Raw genomic sequence first — 26,503 nt, 5'->3', positions numbered from 1 at the left:
AGCTTCCTCCCCGATCTAGATGTTTTTCATATAGGCCTTTTATAATTAGGGCCACAGGGGATGGGAAGAAAAGGCACAAGAAGTTTAATGACCGTAAAGAAGAGCATGAAGGAGATCAGTGAATGAAGTATTTGCCAGAGATAGGATTGCTGAATCAACACTGACCAACATACTTCATCATAATTATCAAGACATGCAACTGCCACGAGATTTACAAAAATCCCGCTCAGCAAATAATTGACCTGATGTTAAGAAGAAGGTGGATTGTTAGCACATTGTCACATTCCAACATGCAGTAAGATATTCAAGATTTAATTATTCTCAGTGAAAACTCAAAAAGTAGCATTTCTGCTTGCCAAGTGTACAATTACACTTTTAACTGAATAGTTGTAAACATTTACAGGTATTCCTGAGAGAACTGAAATTATACATTGCCATGCACGTACATTCTTTCATCACGCAAATGCTTTGTAAAGATTAATTAAACAAATACCATAATTAATGCAGAAAGTAATTGCTCAAGCAAGCCACTTGAGAAGTAGAGATGACCTAATACTATGACTTTTACTTCTTCAAATTACTAAAGGTACAGTTTGAAACATGGAGATAAACCATATACTTCCCAAAAAACCCTGAAAATTAAGCCAAATTTGAATTAAATTTAAAACATATCAATCACAAGTAATCTTATGCATTTTATGTATAAATATGCCTACTGGAAGAGGAAACTGATTTTAGAACTAGTCAATCTTCTAAAGGGTACCTAAATGTTCTATTACAAATACTTGAAATTATTACAGTAATGAGAATTAAGTAGAGCAGGAAGATCAGTAGCATTTTATAATTGGTTCTTTTGGTTAATCTATGAAGAAAACAAAAATGTTATGGTTTGAATGTGCAGTTTACAGAGAGGCAGAGTTTTTGTGTGCAATCTCAGCTATAAGTTAAAATAAGTATTGCTTCAATTGAGATTCTATGAATAGCCATCATTTTTGTCATTATCTTTAACCCCCTAATTAAAGTTATTCTTAACATTACATCAATTCCTTTACAATATACTAAATAATAACTAAACTAAAGGTATAATATTTCTACCATAATCTGTTTTTGTTTTGTTTCCTGAGATAGATAATAGTAATTTAAGTATCAGAAACTCTATGCTGTATTTGCTGTTACGTTTTGCATTGAAACATTATTAAACTATCTTTGGAGCTAAATGCATTTTCATGTTATATTTTGCATTCTTTTCTGCTGTTTCAGATTCATTCTTTGTTTTCATTAATGAAATTTTGTCGTTGGAGAGTGCACAAACTTTTTTAGTAACTCAAATTACCTACAATGTTCATGTAGTTGTCCTGAACATTAAAGTATGCAACACAGCACATATAAAGGAACATATTCATGATACTGTCAAGCCAATACCAATAATTAATCTAGGAAGATAATTAAATTTAAATTCACACAAGTTGAGCTACTCCCAACTAATTATACTGTTGGCATTTTCTAGCAAAGACATTATATAGCAAATATAAAGCATTACATTCCAAAATTAATTTTTAAAAATTATTTTGAAATATATCCAATTAGGAACAATTTCAGTCACTTGTACTTAATTGAAATATCTTCTTGAAAGCTATTTAATTTTTCACTATAATTAGTTATTTTGGCAATTTTTTAAAATTACCTTTAAGAATGGCTATATCATAAAATGATTTGGAAGTAACAATTGATTAAACTTAAGTTGATACATAATCTACTCAAAATGGATATTGCAGATTTGAAGAATATATTTGGCTGCATTGTGCTCTTATGCCACAAATTATTTTAACAGGTTGACAAGCAGCAATTGTTGTGTTATTATAATTTTTGCTTTACAACAAATTAGCCTTTATTATAGCTTGTTCAAAATTCTATGAAAAAAATGTTAACAGACACAATTAATTGCTTTCTATGAGCAGCATTCAAAACTGATTACTTGATTGAAGTGCCTATCTTTACAATACACCTGTTCAAATACATAGTACCTATTGCACACAATGCTTTGTAGTTTGCAATTCAACAAACAGCTCTATGTGCTAATTTTAGAAGCTCTAGTAATGTATTAAAAGGATAATCTTCTGCTTGTCACATGACGCTGATTTGCAAATGAGGATTTTTGGCTTTTTAAAGCCTAATTTATGCCAGTGTAATTTAAGGCACTGCAAAATAAAAAAGACGCACATGCTGCTGTCGTTGTACATCAGATGTGCCTAACTTAACATCTAAGTCAAAAACATTACAGCTCAGCTGATGCTGTATGTACAATTAAACTAATAGTTATTCCATAAAAGATGCATAGTTTCTAAAAAGCGCTGTTGGGATAGCTGAAATGATAGCACAATTATAAATACATCATCTTAGCTCTATACTACATGTGAAATCATTCAGTTTCTGTACACAGAATGATTGAATACAGCACTCCTGGATGTAGTTTACGTGTTGCCTTTAAAGGAATATATTTAACTACTTATTCCCAGTTTTAATAGGCAAATGATTTGAATGCTCACTGAAAATGTTATGTACAGCACAAATTTGGGAATGACAGACTGGAAGTCAAACATACACATTTTAATAGATTTTAGCATCAGCTGGGAAGGGTAACAGATACTTTTGATCCAAGGTTAGAGGATCATTTGGTAAGGAACATGTATTTGAATGTGGTACATTGATTTGATGCCAAATAACGTTGAGCAATTTGTACATCATTTTGTTCAGTATGAAGTTTTCTGTGAAGGAGAGTAGTGCTAGGTAAAATAATTCACCATTTTGACTTTATGCAAGGTTATATGAAAAATTAGTATCTTTGACAGTCTTATCTCATAAAATGATTGTTTATGCAGTGGTAGTCAACTGTGTGTAAAACAAGATGTGTCTTGGTGCATATTTTCTGCAGTATTTGTTGCAGAATACGACATTGGGAAAGGTGGAGTTTTTGCTGGGCTCTGTTTTCTCTGGGCCCACTGACCAGTTCACCACATGGTAGGCCTCTCAGCATATAGCCATCACCCACCTCATCAATATGGTTAAGGCAGTGCCGGCATCATTGGCTTAGCATTGATTGTAAGCCAATGAAATTAGAATGTATGTATGATTCCTGTTAGCATACCCCTTGCTCCGCTGAAGTTATGACTGAGATAGCAATGGTGCTAACTGCTCAGTCTTTTCTTTGCAGAGTATATGCTGTCCAAGTCTGATGATGCTATAATGTATTGAGTGTGACTGAAGAAATATCAACTTAGTTAATTTGTCTGCCCCAAAATATTCCACGCCATATTTGTAAAACTCTGAGGTGTTGAAATTCAACAAATTAGTTTACATCTCAGCTTGGAAAGTTTGGGTAAAAAAGGAAACATTAACATTTTTATTGAATAATAACGTAAAATTACACTCACATGCACAAATCCTTTTGGAGTATTTATGAGATGTTACTTCAGAGAATGTAATCAAATGACAACAATAACTATAAATTTGAAACCGAGACTACAGAGAGTTTAGGCATCTCGTACCCTGGTTTTTTGCTATCCATCACTGTCAACATTGATTATCTGTTCACTTTAATACAGTAAACTGAGGATTTTATAAAATTGGAATCAGTTAAAGTGAAGTTAAACATTCAAATTACTAAGGATTTGAGCTGTTAATAAGATCTGAACTTTACTGAATTCTCAAAAAGCTATTACCTTATATCTACGTCAACGTTCCTTGAAATTCATTAATGTTAAGAGCCTGGACAAAAGATCAACAAGACTGATCATAAATGTAGATGATATACAAATGTTAATCAGCCCTACAAATCCAGCCTAAAAGTAGGGTGATAAAAGGAAATATCTTTCCAAGTAGTGTCAGAGATATTTTTAGAAGCTTCAAATATTTTAACATAACCCATATCAGATCCAATGAAGATCTGATGATTTACATAGTGGTCGTTAAGAACTGAATTGTGAAAGCATAGGCAGGACTTGATATCTGGAATAGGAACAAAGCTTTACACTAAACATAATAATGGGTTTAAGCAAGAAACACTTAGAAGAATCACACCTTCATCAAATCTCCAACATTATTACGATCTCACAGGGAAATTACAAATATGTAACTCTTTTAGAATGTAAACTTAGTTACTTTCCTAGACTGATGGAAGTTGTAATTTTTAGCATTATAGATTCATATTACTATGTCCATCTTACAGGATTTGCAGCATCTTCTTTGGCTTCCCCTGTTGGGGAAGTTGGGGTCACCACTGGTTATTCACACTTCTCCATCTCCTTGCAACCACCCAATCCTCTTCCAGTCCTGCTTTTTTAAATTGATCATCAAAATGTGTTTTTCAATCTAGCCTTTGGCCTTCCTCTTCTGCTTCCTGGTAGTCCGATTATACACCTCATCACATTTACTGTCTTTCCATTACAAATGATTGTATCACTTCAGCTACTTTCTTTTATGCTCCCACAATCTTTACTGAGCCTCTGATATATTCATTCCTGACATTGCTCTTTTTCATTACTCTATCCACCCGTCTCAGTTTCCATATCTAGTCATTGTTCTTTCTTCTAGATATTGCCTAAATTTCTGCACAATTAAACAAGTTTGATATCACTACCATTGTAAGCTTCAGTGATATTTTTCTATTACATGATGCTCCACTAGTACTTCAACCAGAGCTAATCCGTCACTTAACTGCCACTTCTAAAAATTCAATCTTGTACTATCATTGACCGCAAGTACTTTAAATTGTTAACTTTCTCCAAGTCTTCATCCATAATCATGGACCACCATTTATTGATCCTTTTTTGTAGATTGAAACTGGCAAGTCATGAATTATTCAATTGATTTTTTTTTTACATTGGAATACTGTTTGATACTCTGATTCCTGAACTTGGTTATCTTTGATAGTCACATTTGAGCATCTCTGGAAGTCAGGGCATCAGTTTAATACTCAATAAAGTTCAACTGGGAAGCGGCAGAATAACCTGCTGACATTCACTATGATGCTGTGTTTATGAAATAAAGCACTTGACTAAGGTAGGAAAGCACTGTCAATATAAGTGAAATTTCACTCCAAGACAGTCGAGTTATTGAATGAGAAATCTACTTGTGTGCATGGTAACAATTTGGAGATAAGAATAGAGTTTTTTTAACCTAAATAAATACTTCTAGCAGACAGACTTGTCTTTTAACTAATAAGTTTTAAAGCACTCTCAAGTGCATAATTAAATTACCTTTAACCCCCAGGTCTTTTTTTCTGATTTCAAACTCAGTGGTGGTTTGTTTAATTTCACATAATTTGTCAAGTGAGTATCATTAGATTATTGTCATTGCTGGCCTGTATCACAATTTAGGATAGCACTGCAAGTATGCACTTTCCAGCTGTGATAGTTAGACAGTAAACAGAATTGTGAAGCTGGATGAACACAGCAGGTCAAGCAGCATCTCAGGAGCACAAAAGCTGATGTTTCGGGCCTAGACCCTTCATCAGAGGTCTAGTCCTGAAACATCAGCTTTTGTGCTCCTGAGATGCTGCTTGGCCTGCTGAGTTCATCCAGCTTCACACTTTATTATCTTGGATTCTCCAGCATCTGCAGTTCCCATTATCTCTAGTAAACAGAATTGGATTCTTTTGCCACCAAATCTGGTATGTTCCTTCCTCCAAGCCTTCCCCCCACAGATCCTCCCCAAATCTGATCTAATTCAGCACAATGTGGAATTGAAATTTAAAATCTTCCTTTAAACACTGATTATCACATAATCAACTCACTTTTATAATATATTATCAGCTGAGTTCTGCAAAACAAAACTGAACAGGCACAAATAACCACATTCATGACATTTCATCTTTTGGAATGTGGCACAACAGAGGCTACTTTTCCTTTAAATTATATAACAATATCTTGGCTCATTAATATAAATGGAGGACAATTATTTAAAAAATGAATTACATTTCTAAATTAGTTGCAATTATCTCTGGCTGAGTTAGAGATTAACATTTTTCAGTTGTGAAATTGCCAAAGTATTCTTGATATGCACGAACCACATTAAATTGCTTTGTTGCAAACAGTTGACTTTTCTTTCATATTTTGTCTTATGAACTTATTTTTCTCTCCTTAAGAAAAATGTCAAAAATTTGTGAAAAGATCATTCAACTGCATTCACAAGGGAATAATTGAAATGAGTTCAAGCCTGGCAATTGACGGAATAATAATGAACACCCATTAAGGAATTTATAATTCAAAGTCAGATGATATGGGCCTGAAATGGCATACACCGAAGATGTGTTTCCGTCAAGAACTTGTTTTCAATGAGTGAATAGGATCCAAAAATCAATTGCTGAACAAGGCATGCTGATTTCAACAATCAATCTGACAGTGGCCATACACTTAAAAAAAAATGGTTCAGTAAAGACAGGAATCATATTGGCTTATTTGTACCTAGTATAATGATTTTCAGTAACAATCTTAAAAAAAAGAGGAAAGCACAGAAACAATCATATGATTTTTAGCTTTCCTGGCAATTTACTCCAGAAATCAAATGTGGTAAAATACAAAAATAAAATCCACTATAAGATTGTGCTATGTTCTCATTCTTATTAAACAATATTAATGACAAATTGTTTTCCTTTCTCAAGATGTTTCTTTAATCCCACCTCTTCCTAAAAGGTTCACACGTATAGATTCAAGAACCCTACACTGCATAATGCAAATGGTCCTTTCCCATATAAATTCTTCACTGAATTATGTTAGCAGACAACTTCATTTTTCCCCTTGTGAGGCAGAAGAGATGGGGTTATCAAACTTGCTCCAGAAAGTCTTGGCAGTATACATGAGCTTCATTGTTGAAATCAAGCTTTGCATTCACACAGAACCTCACATGCTATATTGTCGACACTGCAAGAGTGCACTAAACCCCACACCCCAACTAAAAAATTATGTAAATAATCATAATGTCTGGTATATCGACGTTACAACCATTTAGCTGTGCTCACTTTAGTGTATTTTATTAATTAGTTTATGAATTCTTGCACTCCACCACATAATTTTCTGTGGAAAGAATAAAAGATACAAGTACTTAATTTTGCAGGTCAAGCAAACCAAGCTGAATCAATTTCCATTTAGTATCCACACATATCCATTATTTCATGGTTTCTGCTGGAGTTGAAAAACAGTCTGGGCTTTGGCTGAAATAAAAACAAAGTGCTTGAGAAACTCAGCAAGTTTGGCAACATCTGTGGGCCTGAGACAAAGTTAATAAAGGCAGAAGTTGCTGAAAAAGCTCAGTAGGTTCCGAGTTCCGAGGAAGAGTCTCTGGACCCGAAATGTTAACTCTGAGTTTTTTCTTCACAGATGCTTTCAGACCTGCTGAGCTTTTCCTGCAACTTCTGTTTTTGTTCCTAATTTACAGCGTCCGCAGTTCTTTCAGTTTTTATTGAAACCAAGTTCATCCAATATAGTCAAATCCAATACAAATCTCTTTTGGAACTTGTTAACAGATTACTTCATTTTTCCACTTGTGCGGCAAAAGGTGAGAGTTATCAAATTGCTCTAGAAAGTCTTGACATTATACTTCTCTCAGGAGCACTGAGCCTTTAATAAAACTGGCCAATTTAATGTTGTAGATATATAACTGCATTTTTTTCCATGTCTAATTTAGAAATTAACATTCTATACAGTGCTGTTATTCATCATTTTATGTGTCATTGCGATCTTAAAAATTCTAGGTGGTTTATATGTAAGGAACATCCTAATATTTATATAAATATAAACTGGAGTGTATACCTAAAATATCTGTGGTATTAAAATGAATCTCCAAGAAAAATATCATGCTGCAGCTATTTTAAAAGCATTCCTCATTCATGAAGTGAAATTATAGCCTGCAGATTATGTGCAAAACAGTTTGTAAAGCTAAAGTAAAATACTCAACACAGTTGTCAATCTAGAACAATTGGATCCAGTTAAGTGTTAAAATATCCAAGCTGGCACCAAAGAAACTGTGTAAAACATTAAGAATTTCAAAATTTTGCTGGAAATCATGCCTGAAGCCATGTGTCTATAATCAAAAATGGTTTTGATATCCTAATAATATTCTTTGTGGTGGAGGTACCATTCCTCTTAAATAAGGGTTAGAGTTGTGCAGTTTGAAGACCTGTGACCATGAGGCAGAGAGAGAAAAAAATCACAGCACCTTTAGATGAAAGAGAAGTATTGCCTTCCTTTATGCCAGATTGGGCAAGTAAATCAGCTACCTGAGCATGAAATTTACTTACCTATCTAGTCAAGGCCAATTTATATCATTATAGCAGTGATGGAATCAGAAGGAGGATGAATTACTTGTGAAGTAGAAAGCAGCTTCTTGACCTTCTTGAAACTGGAGTGAAGTATTGCAGTGTGGCCAAAACTGCTTCCAATTTCAACCTAAATGGGAATTGAATTGAAATGGTATCCAAATTTCTTATACAAACCTAAGTGAGACAGGCACTGTCAATTTAAAATTATAGAAACTTTCCAAAATACTGCTGTGAAAATCCCAATATCACATTGTGACAGTTTGCACTGATCTTAAGTAGACAGTTTAGGAAACTTCACGCTCAAGAGTTTGATTATAATTAAATATAATTTTAGTCTAGTGGGTCCAAGACTAGCATTTGAGAATTAAACAAGGGAAATTATGACTACCCGAAAGCGGGGCTAAAGTGAACTGGCCAATTGGGCTAAGGGATAGGTCCATAGAGATGCATTTGCAGACATTTAAGGAATATTTCATAACATGAAAAATAGAAACATTCCATCAACACTGAAAAATTCCAAGAGAACCCACCACAGATGGTTTAAATAAAAATGTTAAAGCAGATACAATATTTAAAGGAAAAGCATATAATTACACAATGATGAGACAAGTCATAAGATTGGATGACATATTTTTAAAAAGGCAAAGGATGACTAAAACATTAATGAGAACAAAAAAAATTACAGTATGATAGAATGCTCACAAGAAAGATAAATACAGACAGCAAAAGTTGAGATAGATATTCAAAGAGGAAAGGCGTAACAATGTGAGCATTGGTCCTTTAGAATGTGAATAAGGGAAATTAATAATAGAAAATAAAGCAATGGCAGCTGGTTGCACAGACATTGGTCTTTACTATACAGTATACAATTAATATCTTAGAAATAGGAGTAAAAGGTAGGGAAGGAGAAAATCCAATAAGTGGCATTGTACAAATTGTTGCAGCTGTGAGCTGATGACTACCTTATTCCTAGTTAACTTTGTCCTGGAGTATTAAAGGAAAGGTAACTTGATACATTGTTTTCAACTTTCCAAAACTCCCTAGATTCTAGGAAGATTCTGTTAGATTGGAAAATAGTGGAAGTAACTGCTTCATTCAAACAAAAATGCAGAAGAAATAATAAATACGGAAATACTTGCCAGTTAGTTTACCATTTGACACAGGGAAGATATTAGAAATAATGTAAGAAAACACTATTTTCCAGTTCCATTCATTTTCATACATGTCATACCGGACTCAAAACATTAACTCTGTTTCCCTGTGCATATGTGCTGCGAGACCTACTTAGATTCTCCAAAACTTACTGTTTTTATTTCAGATTTCCAACATCCACAATGGTATGCCACCAGTGCTGGGTCTTTTTTTAAAATATTTATGTAACTGATTTGGATGAAGGCATAATTGTTAAATTTGCTGATGACAGAAAGGCAGGTAGGAAAAGAAAATGTTGTGAGGAACTGACTACAAAGGAATATAGAGAGTTTAAGAAAATGGGTAGGGATCTAGAAAGTGTAGCAGAATGTGCAAAAAAATGTGAGATTATCCACTTAGGCAGGAAGAATGAAAAACATTCCATCCAAAAGGTGAAAGACTGCGGAGCTCCTTAATCCAAAGGGATCTGAGTGCCCTCATGCATGGATTGCAAAAAGTTAGTAAGAAAGTATAGCAAGTAATTCAGAAAGCCAACAGAATTTGGAATTGAATACAGGAGTAAGCAGGTTATGCTTTAGCTATGAAGGGATTGGTATGACTGCATTTGGAGTACTATATATGGTGTTGGTTGCTTTATTTAAGGAAGAATGTAAATGCATTGGAAGCAGTACAGAGAATGTCTACTAGATTAATACCTGCAAAGGGTGGGTTTCCTTCTTCCAAAGTGCACCACCTTGGTTCTATGTGCTTTAACCTTCTCAGTCAGTCTCCCATGTGGGACCTTGTCAAAAGCTTTGCTAAAATCCATATATGCCACGTCGACTGAACTTCCCTTATCTACACACTTGATCGCATTTTCAAAAAAATTTAACAGACTTGTTAGGCATGACCTCCCTCTGACAAAGCCATGTTGACTCTCCCTAATTAACCCATACCTTTCCAACTAGGTACTAATTTCATCCTTCAGAATTTTCTTCAATACTTTCCCTATCACTGACTTGAGACTAACCAGTCTTTAATTTCCTGGTTCATCTCTACCACCCATCTTAAAACATGGAACTACATTTGCTATCGTCCAGTCTTCTGGCATTTTCCCTATGGCCAGACAAAAATTAAAAACTTGTGACAAGCAAGGGGGTGAAAGATTAACAGGGAATACAAGGCAACCAGATCAGCCGTGACCTAACTGAATGGCAGAATAGCCTTGAGGGGCCAAGTGGCCTACTCAGTCTAATTCATCTGCTCATCTTCAGTTTGCTTTTACGTCATTTCATTTTCAGTAACAGTGGGGGAGGGGGAGGGAGTACCTGGATTGGAATTAAGAAATCTGTAGCTCTAATATATTTTGGGAATGCCTTGAGGTTTTGAGATGAGTTATATGATTACACCTTCATTGTTCCAGGAGACTGAAGTACACTAACAAAAAATACCCATGCATAATGTATCACACTTGGCTTTCTAAAATGATTCTCAAACTAAAAAAATTCTTGAATTAAAAATTTAAATATTTCTATCCAAATACTTCATGGTCTTAATCACTTATAGTCTACCCTATAATCTTATTAATTCTACTAAAGTTTGCCTCTCATGTATCCTTGACTTTTATGGCACTATCATTGATGAGTTTGCCTTCAGACGTCTAGATCCAAAGCTCTAAAATTCCTTCTCAAAACATCTTCACTTCCTTCAATCTTTTAGATGTTTATTAAAAGTTACATTTTTGACAAATTTCTAAATGGATTCTAATAGTTCACCCTTTGTCTCAGATAAATCTTTTTGTCTGATTATCTCCTGCAAATATGTTAAAGGTGGTGCATAAATTAAATTGTCATTGTCACCATATTTGGTATTTCGGAGTTCGTTTAGACAGGTTATGCCAATTAACAAATTTTGGGTTCGTCATGCTTTGAGAATAAAACTTTGTTTGACAGCTCTTGTGACTGTGCGGAATTAGTTCATCTTTATTAAAATTAATAACTATTTTAACTTTTCAAGAAACTCTAAAAGGATAATGAATTTTGTATGTGAGCAGCTTATTCAGTGTGTCGATATTTGAGAATGAGCCTGATGCCTGTCATTTGGGCACCAGGGTTAAGAATTAAGTCTGTTCCTTTCCTGGTTGTCTGTAATAGTACTAACGACATAACGTATTGGGATCTTAGGAGAGGGTCTTTGATGTGAAAGTTATAGCCCTTGGATATCATCTACGTTCACCCAGGTGTCAGTAGTGATTGTTTCACAATGACTGGGTAACTTGGTAAAATACATTTATTTTAATAAAAATACATTTCCACAGGAATTACAGAGAATAATTTATATCAACCTATTACATGGATTATAATTTGGATTCATTTCTTTTTGTAGCTTTGATGAAAAGTGCAAAACTTAAGTATACCATATTGAGCTTTAATAAATCACTACAATATGCATTTTACAGATTTTGTTATATTGAATGCACATTTGTGCATGTGTTCTATCAATTTTATTGTTTAGTACATTTAGAGATGTCTTTCTCCTCCAGTACTTCAGCTTCTTTGAGGCTTTTCATTTTACTATATTAAGGCTGAATGGTTCATACATTTCCCTATTATTTTCTTCAAATCTAGTCCCATTGCTTATCAATATGCTATTAATTCATTCATTCACATGCTATGCTGAGTTGCTTTCTCGCCTTATTTTAAAAATAACATGTATAGTAAAGCTTTGAAATTATGTAATATCTTTCCATAACTATTATTGTGCAACTTCTGAGTTTTAAGGACAGGGATATTACACGTGCAAATGTCTCTATGAAAGTTACTTTCACCTTAAAAAACAGGTCTGAACCATCTTACAAAAATATTAGTTATTTGAGCTCTACAATGCTTCTACAGTAAGTGGGTCAGAATTACATACTGTATTACTTTTCTAACCATGACATAGTCTGGTCCACCAATATCTGACACAGCACATACTTGTTAGCATATATTCATGAATGGACAAACCATATAAATGACCTGATTTATATCTCAGCCCTTGCAAGGTTAAGGGTTTCACCAAACATTAATATCAAACTATACATAAATATCTGTATTTCTATTACTGGTGCATTACACTTCAAAATATGAATTTTTAAAAACAATCACAAAATGTACACATTTGTAATGTGTTATTTGAAATATAAGCTCAGTTTCTTGTCCTTGTCAACTAATTGACCTGTACAATACGTATACGGCAAAGACAAAGCATCAGTTGAATAGCAGATAGACATTAAAAAATGGTTTTGTTGTCCTTTTATTATTTGATTTTTTCTACCCATTCTGCTAAATATACTATGTAAACAGAGGATGCTTTGTTTGCTTGTAGCAACTCATCAAAAAATTCTTCCAGACATTTCTAGACACATTGATTTTGAAAAGCGGCTGCTTTATGAACCTAAAGCAGCCTTCATAAAACAAGTCTGTCAGTTGCAATTAACCTACGCTTCGGAACTCTACCCTGCTGAAACAGTTGCAAAAAAGATAAGACAATTAAAAAAAATGCTTTACCATCTTAGTTTAACAGCTTGTTGGCTGTGCTTGACAATACTACAACACAAACGAGGCAGTCAAAATGAGTTGTTAGGCTGAGGTTATGCCCTTCCTGTTGTGTTATCTGCCAGCAGATCAAACTGCTGACTTGGGCTCTTTCTGCCAACAATGCTGATGCTGCCTGTATGAAGATGCTGTCACCTAGTAGTCATGGTACTTGCACTCCACAATAGAAAAACACTAAATTGAACTAGAAGTATTGTCTTTGTAATATCATTTCAGCAAGTCATGTCCCATTCAGCCTGATAGTTTATCTCTGTCAGGCAGGGACCCAGGCGACTATACAAGCTGTCAGGACAGGTACACAGACCTGCTCAGTGCTGAGGAGGTAATGCATCTTTCGGGCTTGGTAATGCTTTCTTCTCTCTTCCTCTTCTATTGCTTTCTTTTCCTGTTCCTTCTTCTTTGTCTCTTCATACTCCTCCAGTTCTTTCCTACAGTTAAGCAGAGATTTACGATGCAGATGAACTGAATAAAGCACAATTTATAAGCAACTCTTTCAGTTTCAATAGTTCTCAATTACCCTAAAACATATTATATTATTCAAGGTTACAACGGTGAATATATTGTCATTTAAAAAATCACATTGCTTAGTTTTTGCTGGGTGAATTTTTAATTAATGTTAGGTTAAACCGCAAAATAGATGAATTACCTGTAGCAACATGACCCCATTTTAAAATCCTACTTCTGAAATTATTTATTATGATACAAATAAGAGAATAATCTGTTATGTTTGTGGATAGTTTTTCAGCGCTGAGAGATCAAAAAGTTGTACTCACCTTTTCCACTGTGCTAACATTTAGAAAAATGACCTTTCTTGACTTACATTTCAAACCTATTATGAACTGCTAAGTGGATTTTTAAAGCTAAACAAAATTATTTTCAAAGAATGAATTTTCATGCAATTTGCATTATGTGGTGCCAAACAAACCTTATTGAATCTGTCCAATGTTAGATTTAAGGTGGTTGTAACGTCAATGACCTCTGTGTCCTTAAAAAAGAATCTCAAAAGATAGTCTATTGCAGAAAATGTATTAAATTATATTAAATGAGTATTTATATGAGGAAATACAATAACAATTTAATTATGTTTTAGCAAAAATCAGTTTGTTTTCAAAATCAAGAGGGACAGGGTTAGTAAAAAATCCTTCTCATGTGACAGAATGTAAAATTAAACAAAAGAACAGTAGATTGATTAGAGGATATCTTACAAAATCCTTTCACAAATCAACATGTCACATAATTGCTTTATTAAGATTTTATCAAATTTTCGTAATTAACTATTTTTTTCCCTGTGTACTAAAGACAATTTTAACCAGATTTACAATTTTAATTACATATGTTCAGCATGCCCTTCAGTGCTGCTGTGGAAATCATATTCGACATTATATAAATCTACCTCACAAAAAGCATATTCATAAAAATATTGAGTTTAAAACAAAATTATTCTAAATTGCCACTTAAATGTACATACTGGATAAAATACTAAAAGATGTTTGTTCAAAAGGACTAAAAAGAATTTTAAATGAAGAAAATTCCAATTCTGATTATCAGAAATTAGATCAAATATACATGTAAAAAGGTATAGACAACATATAAAGTGCAACTTCTTCTTAATACATAGAAAATACAATTTCATTGTAATGTTTAATATTTAGATTCTAATATTCTGTGCAGTTTCCTTCAATATATTTGAATGTCAATCTGCATTGCTTAATAAGTGTTAAATTTATTCTAATATATTCCCAACTAGTTAAAATATTACAAAAATATCCTGATTAAATTTAATAAAGTTGGAACTTTGTAACAATTCGTTATTTATAAAATATTAAACATTCTTACGTATATACTAAATTTTAAAACTAAAGAACACAGTAATAAATATCAGGTTTTCCAAAATCCAATTTTGCTTGAATATACATGCATACTGATCAGACATACTAGCTCATGTGTTTATGTAAAGATTCTGTTTAGCTTTAGAGGGTTAAATTAATTGTCTCACAAGAGAAAACTTACATTGGGGAAATTATCTGATTATGGCAGTAATAATTGCACAGCTGTTTAACACAGATAGAGAAATAATTCATGTAGGCAATAGGCCGTGGTGGCAATGACATTCTGCATTTAGTAAATATGCAAACTGTTCAGTCCTAATTACCCATACTAAAGGATGCCCTTATTAAATGTATAAACTAAAACTGTCTGCTTGACAAGTGATAAATTGTTATATTGTGCAAAACTGCATTACAAAATTATGATAGTGAACTTGGGTCTCCTAACTTCATTAAGTGATTTTCCAGGAAAGTTGAAGAAGATGGACACTGCAATATATCCATCTATGGAAATGACTAAGAGCAACAGTCTTGTATGATGCAATTACTATGTTACTTTTAGTATTCCCAAGTCAGGTCCCTTCCGGAATAAATCAGGAGCAATTTAAAAGAAAGAGTATTTCAAGATTGTGCACATGAATAAAATGTTTGGTTTGACTTTTGCAATAAATAACAGTAGCTTTCTGAGCTTCAAGCTAATAATGTTTTATTAATGTCATGACTCAGCAACAGGGCAGCTAATTTTTAATTTCATGATATCATTTGTTTGATGCAAACAGGAGTCTATTTTTGCATATCTAGCTAGAGGTTAGAAGTGTACAAGCTTACCAATTGCATACTCAGCCTTTAAATTAATCAGATCAATTTATCATTGCAGCGACACAAGTCTTAATTTGAAGGCATATTAAATATTGTACATGGAGAATAATACAATGTTCAGGTAAGAGTGGTTGATATAAACAGCTCACAATGAAAATTAGTAGTTTCCTTCTCCCAATAGAATATTATTCAAAATTGTACTATATTGTCTGTTAAATTTCACGGTTTATCGCTAATGTGATGTTCTTCTAAACAGCACTAGGTGCAGTCATGTTCTGCATCCATTATACAGCCCATTTCATCTTATATTGTATGATGCCATAAATGTTGCATAATTTAACAGTACTACAAAGGATATCAAATTTAGAAAAATTGTACTCTCTTTAATTATACTTATGACACATAATCAAAATGCTTTTCTTGTAAGCTTTGTACATACCATCAAAAAATTTTACCAAGATTTTTGATCATCTGCTTGTTACAGATGGAATGGATAATAGGATGATTCCCTTTGCTCTCGCTTCTCATTCGATCGAAGAGAGATGTTTTTAAACAAAAAAAACATGTTTAACAACACCCTCACCTCGAGTGATGTAACTCTCAAGGACAGACAAATGGCAAGTTTTCTTACAAGTTTTTATAAAGGTTAAAGGTTTATTAGGCAATACCTGAAATGTGTTTAACTGCACCCACAGAGTACAAAATAGTTAGCATGCACTTATGAGTTAAAAATGCAATGTTCATCATCAAATTTGTTTGTGTTGAGGTGAAACCTTGGAACCTTGCAGAACTGTGATTCCTTTTTGGCCCATAATGAAATTGAGGAGTAAGGAAAGTTCATGAAGACGTTGCATTGATTTACCGCTTGCAGTAGCATGGTTCTCTGCTTTCAGTCCACTTGAAGTATATCTGAAATCCTTCTTCAAAAAGCAGGTTTGGCTCTTTAAATAGTGAGGTAAAAACAAACCAAATTTCCTGGCTGTTTACAGATGGATCCTCAGTAGGGTCTTGTTCCTTTGCAGCTCTTGATCTCTTTTTTTCTTTTTCTGCTCAAAAATGTGCCTTATTAAATGTGTCCTAATTGAGGAACTTGGTTTTTCAGCTTTATCCATTGTATGTATTTTAATTTTTCCCAACAAGTGTTGTCTGAAATCCTGGCATTGATACACAATGCTGTTTGAGTTGAACCGACAAACACACCAACGTGATCTCCTAACCCATTGTCCAGAATTCCACTCCAACCCTAAAAGGCCTGCCAGTTGTGAATAGCCCTACATAATTCATGTAATAGGAAGTAAACAAAGAAAATTCTTCTTTTTTGAGGGCGGTAACATGACAAGAGTGGCTCTTACATGCAAATAGAAGGCCACATTCTAAATGTTTTGTCACTTTACACTGTTACCTGTCTGATCAGCTACAAGAGTCAATCTATAAAGGCTACACACCCTTAGTACTATACCACATATGAACCCCATACAAGGCAGTAAGTTTTTTCAATTGACTTGCATTGCTGATATTGTTCAGTACCTGGGAAAAAAAAACCTCTTGTATTTTTGGCAAAATCAATATATGACCTAAAACGTTTCGGTAGGTCACCGTGCCTTGGCAAATTCAATTTTGGCTAACTACCTTATGAGGTTAGCATTTTCCAAGCTTTTTAATAATGCCCTTAAATGGTTGATGTGATCTTCCAAAATGTCTCTATAAACTAACAAATCATCAAAATACACACTACAGCTACATAAACCAGCCTGTAGTGATTGGATTGATGTCAGCCAGGTTGATTTTATTGAATTTGAGTTCCCTGACTGGGGCTGTTAAGCTGGTCTAATCGAAGAGCCCTGGGTGACAGACATTAATAGGAGTGTCCGAGGTTCTGTTCACTCTAGGAGCTGGCCCTACTATGCACATGTAAATAAAGTATGACTTGATGACAGGATACTGATCTTTGTGGCGTTATTTCACAGCTACTACATGATTCATTAACATTTAAAAGGTGATAGAGCATTTTTGAAACCAAATGGTATTACTTCATATTAAAATAAGTCATCTAGTGATACAAAAACTGAGATTTCCTTTCTTCAGTAATTTTGTGAACATGTCAGTACTCTTTTGATAAATAACTTTTGCTGATGATAGTGGTGTAGCCAACTCACTTAATACAATCTTCAATGTGAAAAATTGAATACGCAAGATTTCAGATCAAGCATTAACTTTTTGATTGTCAGCTGAAAGTCTCTTGGAACTGTTCACCCTGGGGACTAACATGATAGCACAATTCCAGTTTCTTTGATTGGGTCATTGTCTAAGACACATCAAACATCTTCAACAAGTTAATTTCTCAGACCTTAGTTATTATTGATTCTGTTTTAATAGGTGAGGTCTTCACTGTCCACATCTTGAAGGGCCAAAGTAGTACAACCTGGTTTGTCTCCACATGCATCCAATTTACCTAATAGTTCTGTTATGTTTTTCCCCTGCACATATTTGTCTTAGTTTCACAGTAAGGAGTTCAATCTGGCAATTTTCCACACCTCTTTCTTCCCTTAGCCCTTCCTCACTATCCTTCATGTCACCATCTACTCTCATGTCTTGGCATGCAGGCACTTTTTTTTTCTAGGTTTACAATGTCCCTTTTAATATGTTTGTGTGACATAGTTGTCGTTTCTTTTTCCAGGTAGGGGTGGTGGTAAATGACCTTGCTAATTATCTTCCCTCTAGAGGATGCAAGACCAAACTCAGTGCTCAGAGTTTTGCACTTCAACAGCAAAAGAATCTAATACCCTGTGTTTGTGCTTGTTGAATGTTTGTGCTTCAGCATGTCTGTCTGCCTGTTGATTCATGGTCATTTTGGAGGCCTTAAAGTGTTCACAGTAGGTTTAGTGAGTTCCTTGCTGAAGGCAAACATAATTCAACTATGAGATTTCCTCCCTCCGATCCAGGCATGTTCCCTCGATCAGTTTAAAGGAAGCATTTCCCTAATGTCTACATACCAACTTTAATGGAATAAAACTTGAATATTTCTAGTCATAAATAACAGAAAACATGAATCTCTCATCCCAAACATGGTAGTATTCACAGTAAGAAACGGTATTCATGGCTCTCACAAGTTGGTGACATTGTTCCAGAGCCCTTTGTTACTGGTATGTTAGGGAATTCAACTGCCGATGCCCGGACTATGTATAAATTCCTGTTGAGCCTCATCAAAGAATATATGCTGAACACCTCCTTTTCCCATTTAAATCTCCCCAAAAAACTTCTGGCCAGCCAGACCTCTGGCTTTCTATCCAAAGTACTGGTTCAACTGTCTCTGGTGGAGCTTACTTTTCAAGTTACCCAATCAATGGCTGATCCAGCAAATACTCCATGGACTTCCTTCTGTGCCCCTGGCTTTGTTTCCCTTGTCTAAGGCTACTGCAGATGTTAACAGTTTATCCCCAACCAAATCATTATCCGAAGCCAACCTATCCCAGCTACATGTAAAGTGTGGACAATTGTACTGCAACCAGTTGAGAGACTCAGTCTAAATCTGAGTGAATCAAATGACAGTATTGACATGTACCCACTTTCAAAGGACTTTATATCAATTTAACTCACCAAAGTTCTCTAAAGTATTGTCTTTAACCAGTATTAAAAGGCTGGTTAGCTCCTGTATCTGTGAGCAGGATAATAGAGTTGCTTACCTCATTAAGGGAAAGATGTCACTGTACCCGTCTAGAGAAGAAAAAACCTGGTAATCCTGAGGATTTTGTCTATTCCTACTGTATCAATCAAGTGTTCCTGAATAGGTCAATCATCATACTGAGGGACAAACATACCCATTTATTAGGGCATCCTTTCCTGAACTGGCTTTGTGATCCCTAACAAAGCCCACTGGTTTTCCCCTTCAAGTTCAGGTAGCTAGTTTTCACATGCCTTGTATTATTACAGTGAAGACACAAGTCTTTAGCAATTGTACTTACTGACTGCACCTTCACCCAAGAAGGACGTCAGTGTGCTTTGACTATCATTTTGCTCTCCCAATTTGTCCTTCCCAGACCTCTGGGGATAATTAGGAAAGAGTTTTTCTTGATTTAAGGGCTGCTTATGAGGTTATTATTGTTTACTACTCTCCTAAGAGAGTTCTAATTTCAAACATCCAACAATCTTCCAAGCTTCTGGCAATTAAAAGCCAACAATTTACCTGCCAAATTCAACATCGGTTTCAGCAGATCTTTTTCAGATATTGTTGAATATTTGATAAGTGCCTCAGGTTCCAACTTGATAACAGTAATCTAATCTGTTCATATTTCAAAGAATTTTCCTCACAACACATGGAATAAACTTCACAGCCTCTCTTGTATAATCTGCCTAGCAAAGGGTGGGTTCAAATTTCTTTGGATCACTTAGGATCAGTACCTCAAATGGTTATTGTCATGGTCCAGTTCTTAAGTTTGTCAGTTTTTATATTTAACAACTGAATATTAAATGCTTCAAAATGGCTTTAAGAGTGTCACCTGACTTTTGACAAATTGAAACAATACCCTGCTACAAGAGAGAATAACAAAAACATTCCAGAATGAGCTTACATCTAACACAAAAATGGATATTGCAGAATAGCCATCAGGCCTTGCAGCATCTGTGAAGAGAAATCAGAGTTAATGTTTTGGGTCTGCTGACCCTTCCATTCTGATCTCACTGCACAGATGCTGCCAGGCCTGTTGAACTTTTTCAGCAATTTCTGTTTTTGTTTCTGATATACAACATCCACAGTTCTTTCAGTTTTGATCTTATATCGAAGCCTTTTTGAGACCCTAATTCAAAAGGCTATTATTAAGTTGAATATAAATCCAAGGAACTTGACTGTCTTAAACCCATTAGCTATTAACCAACAATATAGGATTATTTGAGTCATTATACATACCAATTTTTGTATGAAAAATGATTTTGAACTTCTGGAAGTCAGAATGAAGCCATTTTGCTGTCTGTTTTAAAATCTGTTAGATGATGATCTGCAAATTGACAATTCCATTGAACACTACTGATCTAACTGCAAGTCATGAAGCAGCAACGTAAGTAACACCAATGCCTTGTAAATGGTTCTATCAAGGAGGAAAACTCTCCCCAATCTGTTCCAACTTACACCTCATCTGGGGAAATGAAACACCTAGATATTCTGCTCCAACAAATTCTTCACTTTGCTAGGCTTTCACTTCAACCTTAAAGCATCAACTTTAACTGAGAAATTGCACACCTGTCACAAGAGAGACAGAGACAATTATAACCTGCTATAGCATTTTACGTTCATCCATATCTAACCTTTGTGTGTGCGAGGGAGTATTATTTTGACAGTATCCTGGATAGTATAGTGGCTATTATTTTAAGTATCTCAGGAATCATTACTTTTGGCCTTACTTTTGCTCCTATCTGCTACATCTTCTTGTTCTTCAGGCACTAATGGAATTAATGCTCCAAACTTACTTACAGTCTCAGTCATAGAGTTGTAGAGCACAGAAACAGACCCTTCCATCCAACTTGTCCAAGCTGACCAGATATCCTAAATTAATCTTGTCCCGTTTTCCAGAAGATGGCTCATTTACCCATTCAGATGCCTTTTAACTGTTATAATTCTACCAGCCTCCACCATCTCCTCTGGCAGCTCACTCCATTCCTGCACAACATTTTGCGTGAAAAAGTTGCCCCTTAGGTGCCTTTTAAATCTTTCCCCTCTTACCTTAGACTTATGCCCTCAAGTTTTGGACTCCCCTACCCTGGGAAAAAGACTTTGACTATTCATCCCTCCATGCTCCTCATGATTTTATAAACCTCGACAAGGATATCCCCCAGCCTCCAATGCTCCATGGAAAAAAAAAAATCCACAGCCTATTCAGCCTGTCCCTATAACTCAAATCTTCCAATCATGGCAACATCCTTGTAAATTTTTTCTGAACCCTTTCAAATTTAACAACATCTTTCCTATAGCAGGGTAACTGAAATTGAATGCTGTATTCCAAAAGTGGCCTAACTAATGTCCTGTACAGTTGCAACGTAACATGCAAACTTCCATACTCAATACACTGACCTATAAATGCAAGCATACCAAATGCCTCCTTCACTACCCTGTCTAAATGTGACTTCACTTGCAAGGAACTATGGACCTGCTTTCTAAGCTTTCTTTGTTCAGTAACAATCCCTAGGACCTCATCATTAAGTATATAAGTTTTGTTCTGGTTTGCTTTGCCAAAATGCAACGCTCACAGTTATCTAAATTAAACTCCACCTGCCACTCCTCAGCCCCTTGGCCCATCTGATCAAGGTCCTATTGTACTCTGAGATAACTTTGTTCACTGTCTACTACACCACCAATTTTGGCATCACCGGCAAACTTACTAGTCCCACCTCCTAAATTCAAAGACAAATCATTTACGTAGCTGACAAAAAGAGTGGACCCAGCACCGATGTTTCTGGCACACTGCTGGTGCCAGGCCTGCAGTCCAAAAAAAAAGCCTTCACCAACACCGTTTCTATTCTACCTTCACGCAAATTTTGTATCCAAAATGGCTTGCTCTCCGTAGATTCCTTGTGATCTAATCTTGAACCAGTCTACCATGTGGAACCTTGTCAAGTGCCTTGCTGAAGTCCATATACCCAAAATCCACTGCTCTGATTTTATCAATCTTCTTTGTCACTTCTTCAAAAGACTCAATCAAGTAAGTAAGATACAATTTCTCAATCACAAAGCCATGTTAATGATCCTTTTCCATTCTGTTGTGCAAAGGTTTTGATGTCAAACTTGTCCAGCTTAAGTGTTTATCACAGCGAAACAACAAGAAATCTTGCTGATTAATTTTTGCTGTAACCAGTTTACTTTGTGCCTTCAATTCACTAATGTAATCTTTCAAATCTCAGATGAGCCCACGATATGTTATAGACAGCGGAGACATAGCAAGATGTTTTCTTATTTTTCTAGTCAATTGAAACAAAAAATTTAAAAGAGAAAACTGTTTCAACAGCCTCTGACTGATCTGACTCTCAAGGAGTGATAATAATAGGTTTTCATTCAAGTTTTAAACAGTATAAATGTTCATTGCCTCATACCCTAAATTTATTGCAAATAGCACTCGCTCACAAACTGATACACACTCAAGAAAATGTGATTACAAATATATATGCATACACAATTTGCCTTAAAATTCTGCAAAAAAGTCACCGTTGCATTTGCTTTTCCTGAGAAGTTTTGAAACATTGAAGACTTGTGATTTCGTTTTGGCCCACTGAAGAAATAGATTTTGCAGGTTGAAGAAGATGGATCCACAAATTTTAACTACCTGCAGGACAAGGTTTCCTTGGCTTTTCTCCAGCTGAAGTACGTTCAAACACTACTGCAAAAAAATTGCATTTGCTCTTCAATTATGTGGGTAAAAACAGCCCAAATGCTCTGCCTCCTATTGGATCTTAGGTACCGTCTGGTGCATTAGCTGGACCTCCTTCATTTGCTGCCTAATTAAATGTCCTGATCAGAAACCTGGTTTCTTCCACATGACCATAGTATTTGTCTTCCATTATTTAAAAATGATATCTGATTACTTTGGCACTGATGCGTAATAGTTTCACACTCACATTTTGTTGTGACATTGTGGGGCTTTATCCAAACCCATTATTTGCAATTCCACTCCAAAGCTGAAAATTTGCAAGGCCACTGTGAAGAAGCTTCTGTAATTACTTGAACAAAGTTAGCTGTTAATCCCAAAAAACTTTTTGTTGTATTTTAAAGCCTTCGAAATGAGATGTCCTGAAAATTTGTTTACATTTGAATGTCTTCTTCAGACATGAAGATTAACTCCATGGCCTTGTGTAACTCGGTGTACATTAGCCTGAAAAGGAACAGTCACTTGGTCTTTACATTTTAATTTATAAGCAGAGTATATGTTTTTTATTTGTTTCATAAAACTAACGTGCCTGATATGAATTTACACTCCATAAAGTCTGTATTGTGCAAACAATAACACTTATGAAGGGACTGTTTAGGAGTTTCTTGAATTTAATGTTACAGAAGTTACTAGTTATGCCAATCTTGTCTATTAGAATGTATGCATAAACATCCTGCTGAGCTCATTTGCAAGCTCCTGAATGAAAAGAAAACATAAAAACAAACTCAACTGCAACATATCCAAGAGTGAGTGGACTACTGCCAGCTGCTATGGTGATACATTCTCAGAACCTTTTGGCTCAAGTGTTCCACTTACAATAATGTGCCGAACAAGGATTTGTCCATTGGCAAAAGCATTTCACCAAAATGATTGGGATGGAGCGGAATCCATAAGATATTGCCTCCACAGAATGATAAGTTAGTGAAACTGGGACCATAAGTAACCAATAATTATTTGGATATTGCTGAAAAAAGATTATTTTGTCAAAGATTTTCATCTTGAACTCATCAGGATGATTCAGGTTCAACAATTTAAGGGTAAGTACAACATGTCTACTGTACAAGAGAAGAATGCTGATTGGTTTCAAGCAGATTGTGAATGCTAGAGGCGTTGCCAAAAAATAATACAATACATGATGATTGACAATTAACTGTCAGGCCTTGTTTAAATTTTAAACCAGCAGGTTGATTGTGATTTGTCAGGGCAATGCATTAATCAACATACTTCTGAATGGCTGTCACCTATTTTGTTGAGTTGGAACAGGTGCAGTAACTTTTGTCTGGAAACAATAGGGTCCAGTGTATTTACATATGTACCCTCTGGTATATGCTGGTATACAACATTCGAAGTTGGTTGCCAGCATAATTATTTGCATATTCAAGATTGTCCAGCAAATGGTGTTCAATTCCAGAATCATGTTTAATGTTGGGCACTGTGTTGCGAATTTGGGAAGCTTAGGCCTGTTGTATATAGCTCATCCGCAAACTTGCCCACTACAAACAGCCAAAGGGACATGCCATTTGATACAACCTGCCCGACTATATACTTGGCATTAAACTGGAAGTGAAATTCATGTTTTTATTTACGTGGTAAGTAAAAGACCTTTTTGGCTTGACAGCAGCATCCTGTTCGCAGCAACTACTACTTTTGTTGTTACCATACAGTAGCAGTCTAAGAAAGCCAGCTTCACTAATTGTCCAAACTTTTAAGGTATCTTATCGTTTTTGGGCAACCTAGGGTCGACTGGGCACTTTTCAAAACCAAAGGCAATGACCTAAAAGCCATTCATGAGTTTGTGCTATTTATAGCAAGAAATGATCTGATCAAGTTAGCATTATTCTGCAAGATGGCTTTGATGCACCCTGTTTCAACTACTTAAATTTCAGTGCTGAAGTATTGTTATGTATGTCCCAAAGACTGGCAGGTCATAAATTCCTGGCAAACTTCAGGTAAATGCATTATGCTGAAATTAGGTGATGTTTGGTTATACAGTACCTCCTTTTTGTTTTTTCGGAAACTTCCTTGTTCATATGGCTCAGTATCACATTATTTGGTGCAATTACTCTCCACTTCAGCTAAGACCTGAGTACTGTATCTTATCAGCAATAAGATGGACAAGAAACGCCAGAAGACAATCTTTTTCCTCTGTTTGTTGTGAATATGTAATAATTGTACATAATTATGACTGTTGCATGAGTCAGGATCTTTTGAGGACTGTCCTTCATCTGACTTCTACTGTGCTCAATTTTTAAACCACTGCAATGTTGCTCTGCATTCCCTGCCCAGTGCTCCGAGTCAAACATTCCCAGAATGCAGAGCAGGGCAATCCTTAGAGATCACCATCATTATACTGTTCAGTTAGAGCAAAGACAAGACAATGTTCCATTTTTTAAAGGTGCTTGCTGACTTGTGGCTAATAGATTGGGTCAGGAGCCAGGTGGCGTGGATATTATGCTGCAGCTGTACAAAACTCTGGTGTGGCTGCACTTGGAGTATTGTGTACAGTTCTGGTCACCGCATTATAAGAAGGATGTAGAAGCTTTGGAAAGGGTGCAGAGATTTACTAGGATGTTGCCTGGTATGGAGGGAAGGTCTTACGAGGAAAGGCTGAGGGGCTTGAGGCTGTTTTCATTAGAGAGAAGAAGGTTGAGAGGTGGCTTAATTGAAACATATAAAATAATCAGAGGGTCAGATTGGGTGGATAGGGAGAGCCTTTTTCCTAGGATGGTGACAGCGAGCTCGAGGGGGCATAGCTTTAAATTGAGGGGTGAAAGATATAGGATAGATGTTGGAGGTAGTTTCTTTACTCAGAGTAGTAAGGGAATGGAACGCTTTGCCTGCAACGGTAGTAGATTCGCCAACTTCAGGTGCATTTAAGTCGTGATTGGACAAGCATATGGACGTACATGGAATAGTGTAGGTTAGATGGGCGTGAGATCGGTATGACAGGTCGGCACAACATCGAGGGCCAAAGGGCCTGTACTGTGCTGTAATGTTCTATAATCTATAATAAGTCAGGGGCAATCAAGTGATTAAAAAAAAGTTACTTGCGAGGAGCACTGTAGTTGGGTAGGTAGGGATCTTACAGGGTCAGTTGTGTAACTCCCTCAAAGTTAGACTAGATTTTTACTCCCATATTTCGAACTGCTCAGAGTCAGAAACCTTTGCAGATGGTACTGGAGTACAGGGAAATTTCACCAGAAGATCAAATTTCCTGGGCAGTTTCCATGGAAACCACCGAGTTGGATTTTTATAGAGTCCTGACCCTTATCCACAATCATACTATCTGGAGATTGGAAGATTTAGGCCATTACCTTTTTCAAATCTGACATAGATATAATCGTTCTATAAAATATTTTGAATTTCAATTCCCATGTACTATTTTTAATTGTTCAGATCTTTAATTAT

The 26,503-nt window shown here is 35.4% G+C and overlaps 1 protein-coding gene across 1 annotated transcript in view; it reads right to left on the bottom strand.

The window, feature by feature from the left end:
• The window catches only part of spata17 (spermatogenesis associated 17), a 317,410-nt gene that overhangs the window by 243,343 nt on the left and 47,564 nt on the right, over positions 1–26,503 (bottom strand). Inside the window, exon 6 of the mRNA XM_048536385.2 lies at positions 13,346–13,469. Within this exon, the coding sequence (XP_048392342.1) occupies positions 13,346–13,469 (124 nt within the window). The remainder of the gene's footprint in view (positions 1–13,345; positions 13,470–26,503) is intronic.

This window comes from Stegostoma tigrinum, chromosome 9, assembly GCF_030684315.1.
Source record: "Stegostoma tigrinum isolate sSteTig4 chromosome 9, sSteTig4.hap1, whole genome shotgun sequence".
NCBI lineage: Eukaryota > Metazoa > Chordata > Chondrichthyes > Orectolobiformes > Stegostomatidae > Stegostoma > Stegostoma tigrinum.
This window is presented reverse-complemented; position numbering and strand designations above follow the sequence as displayed.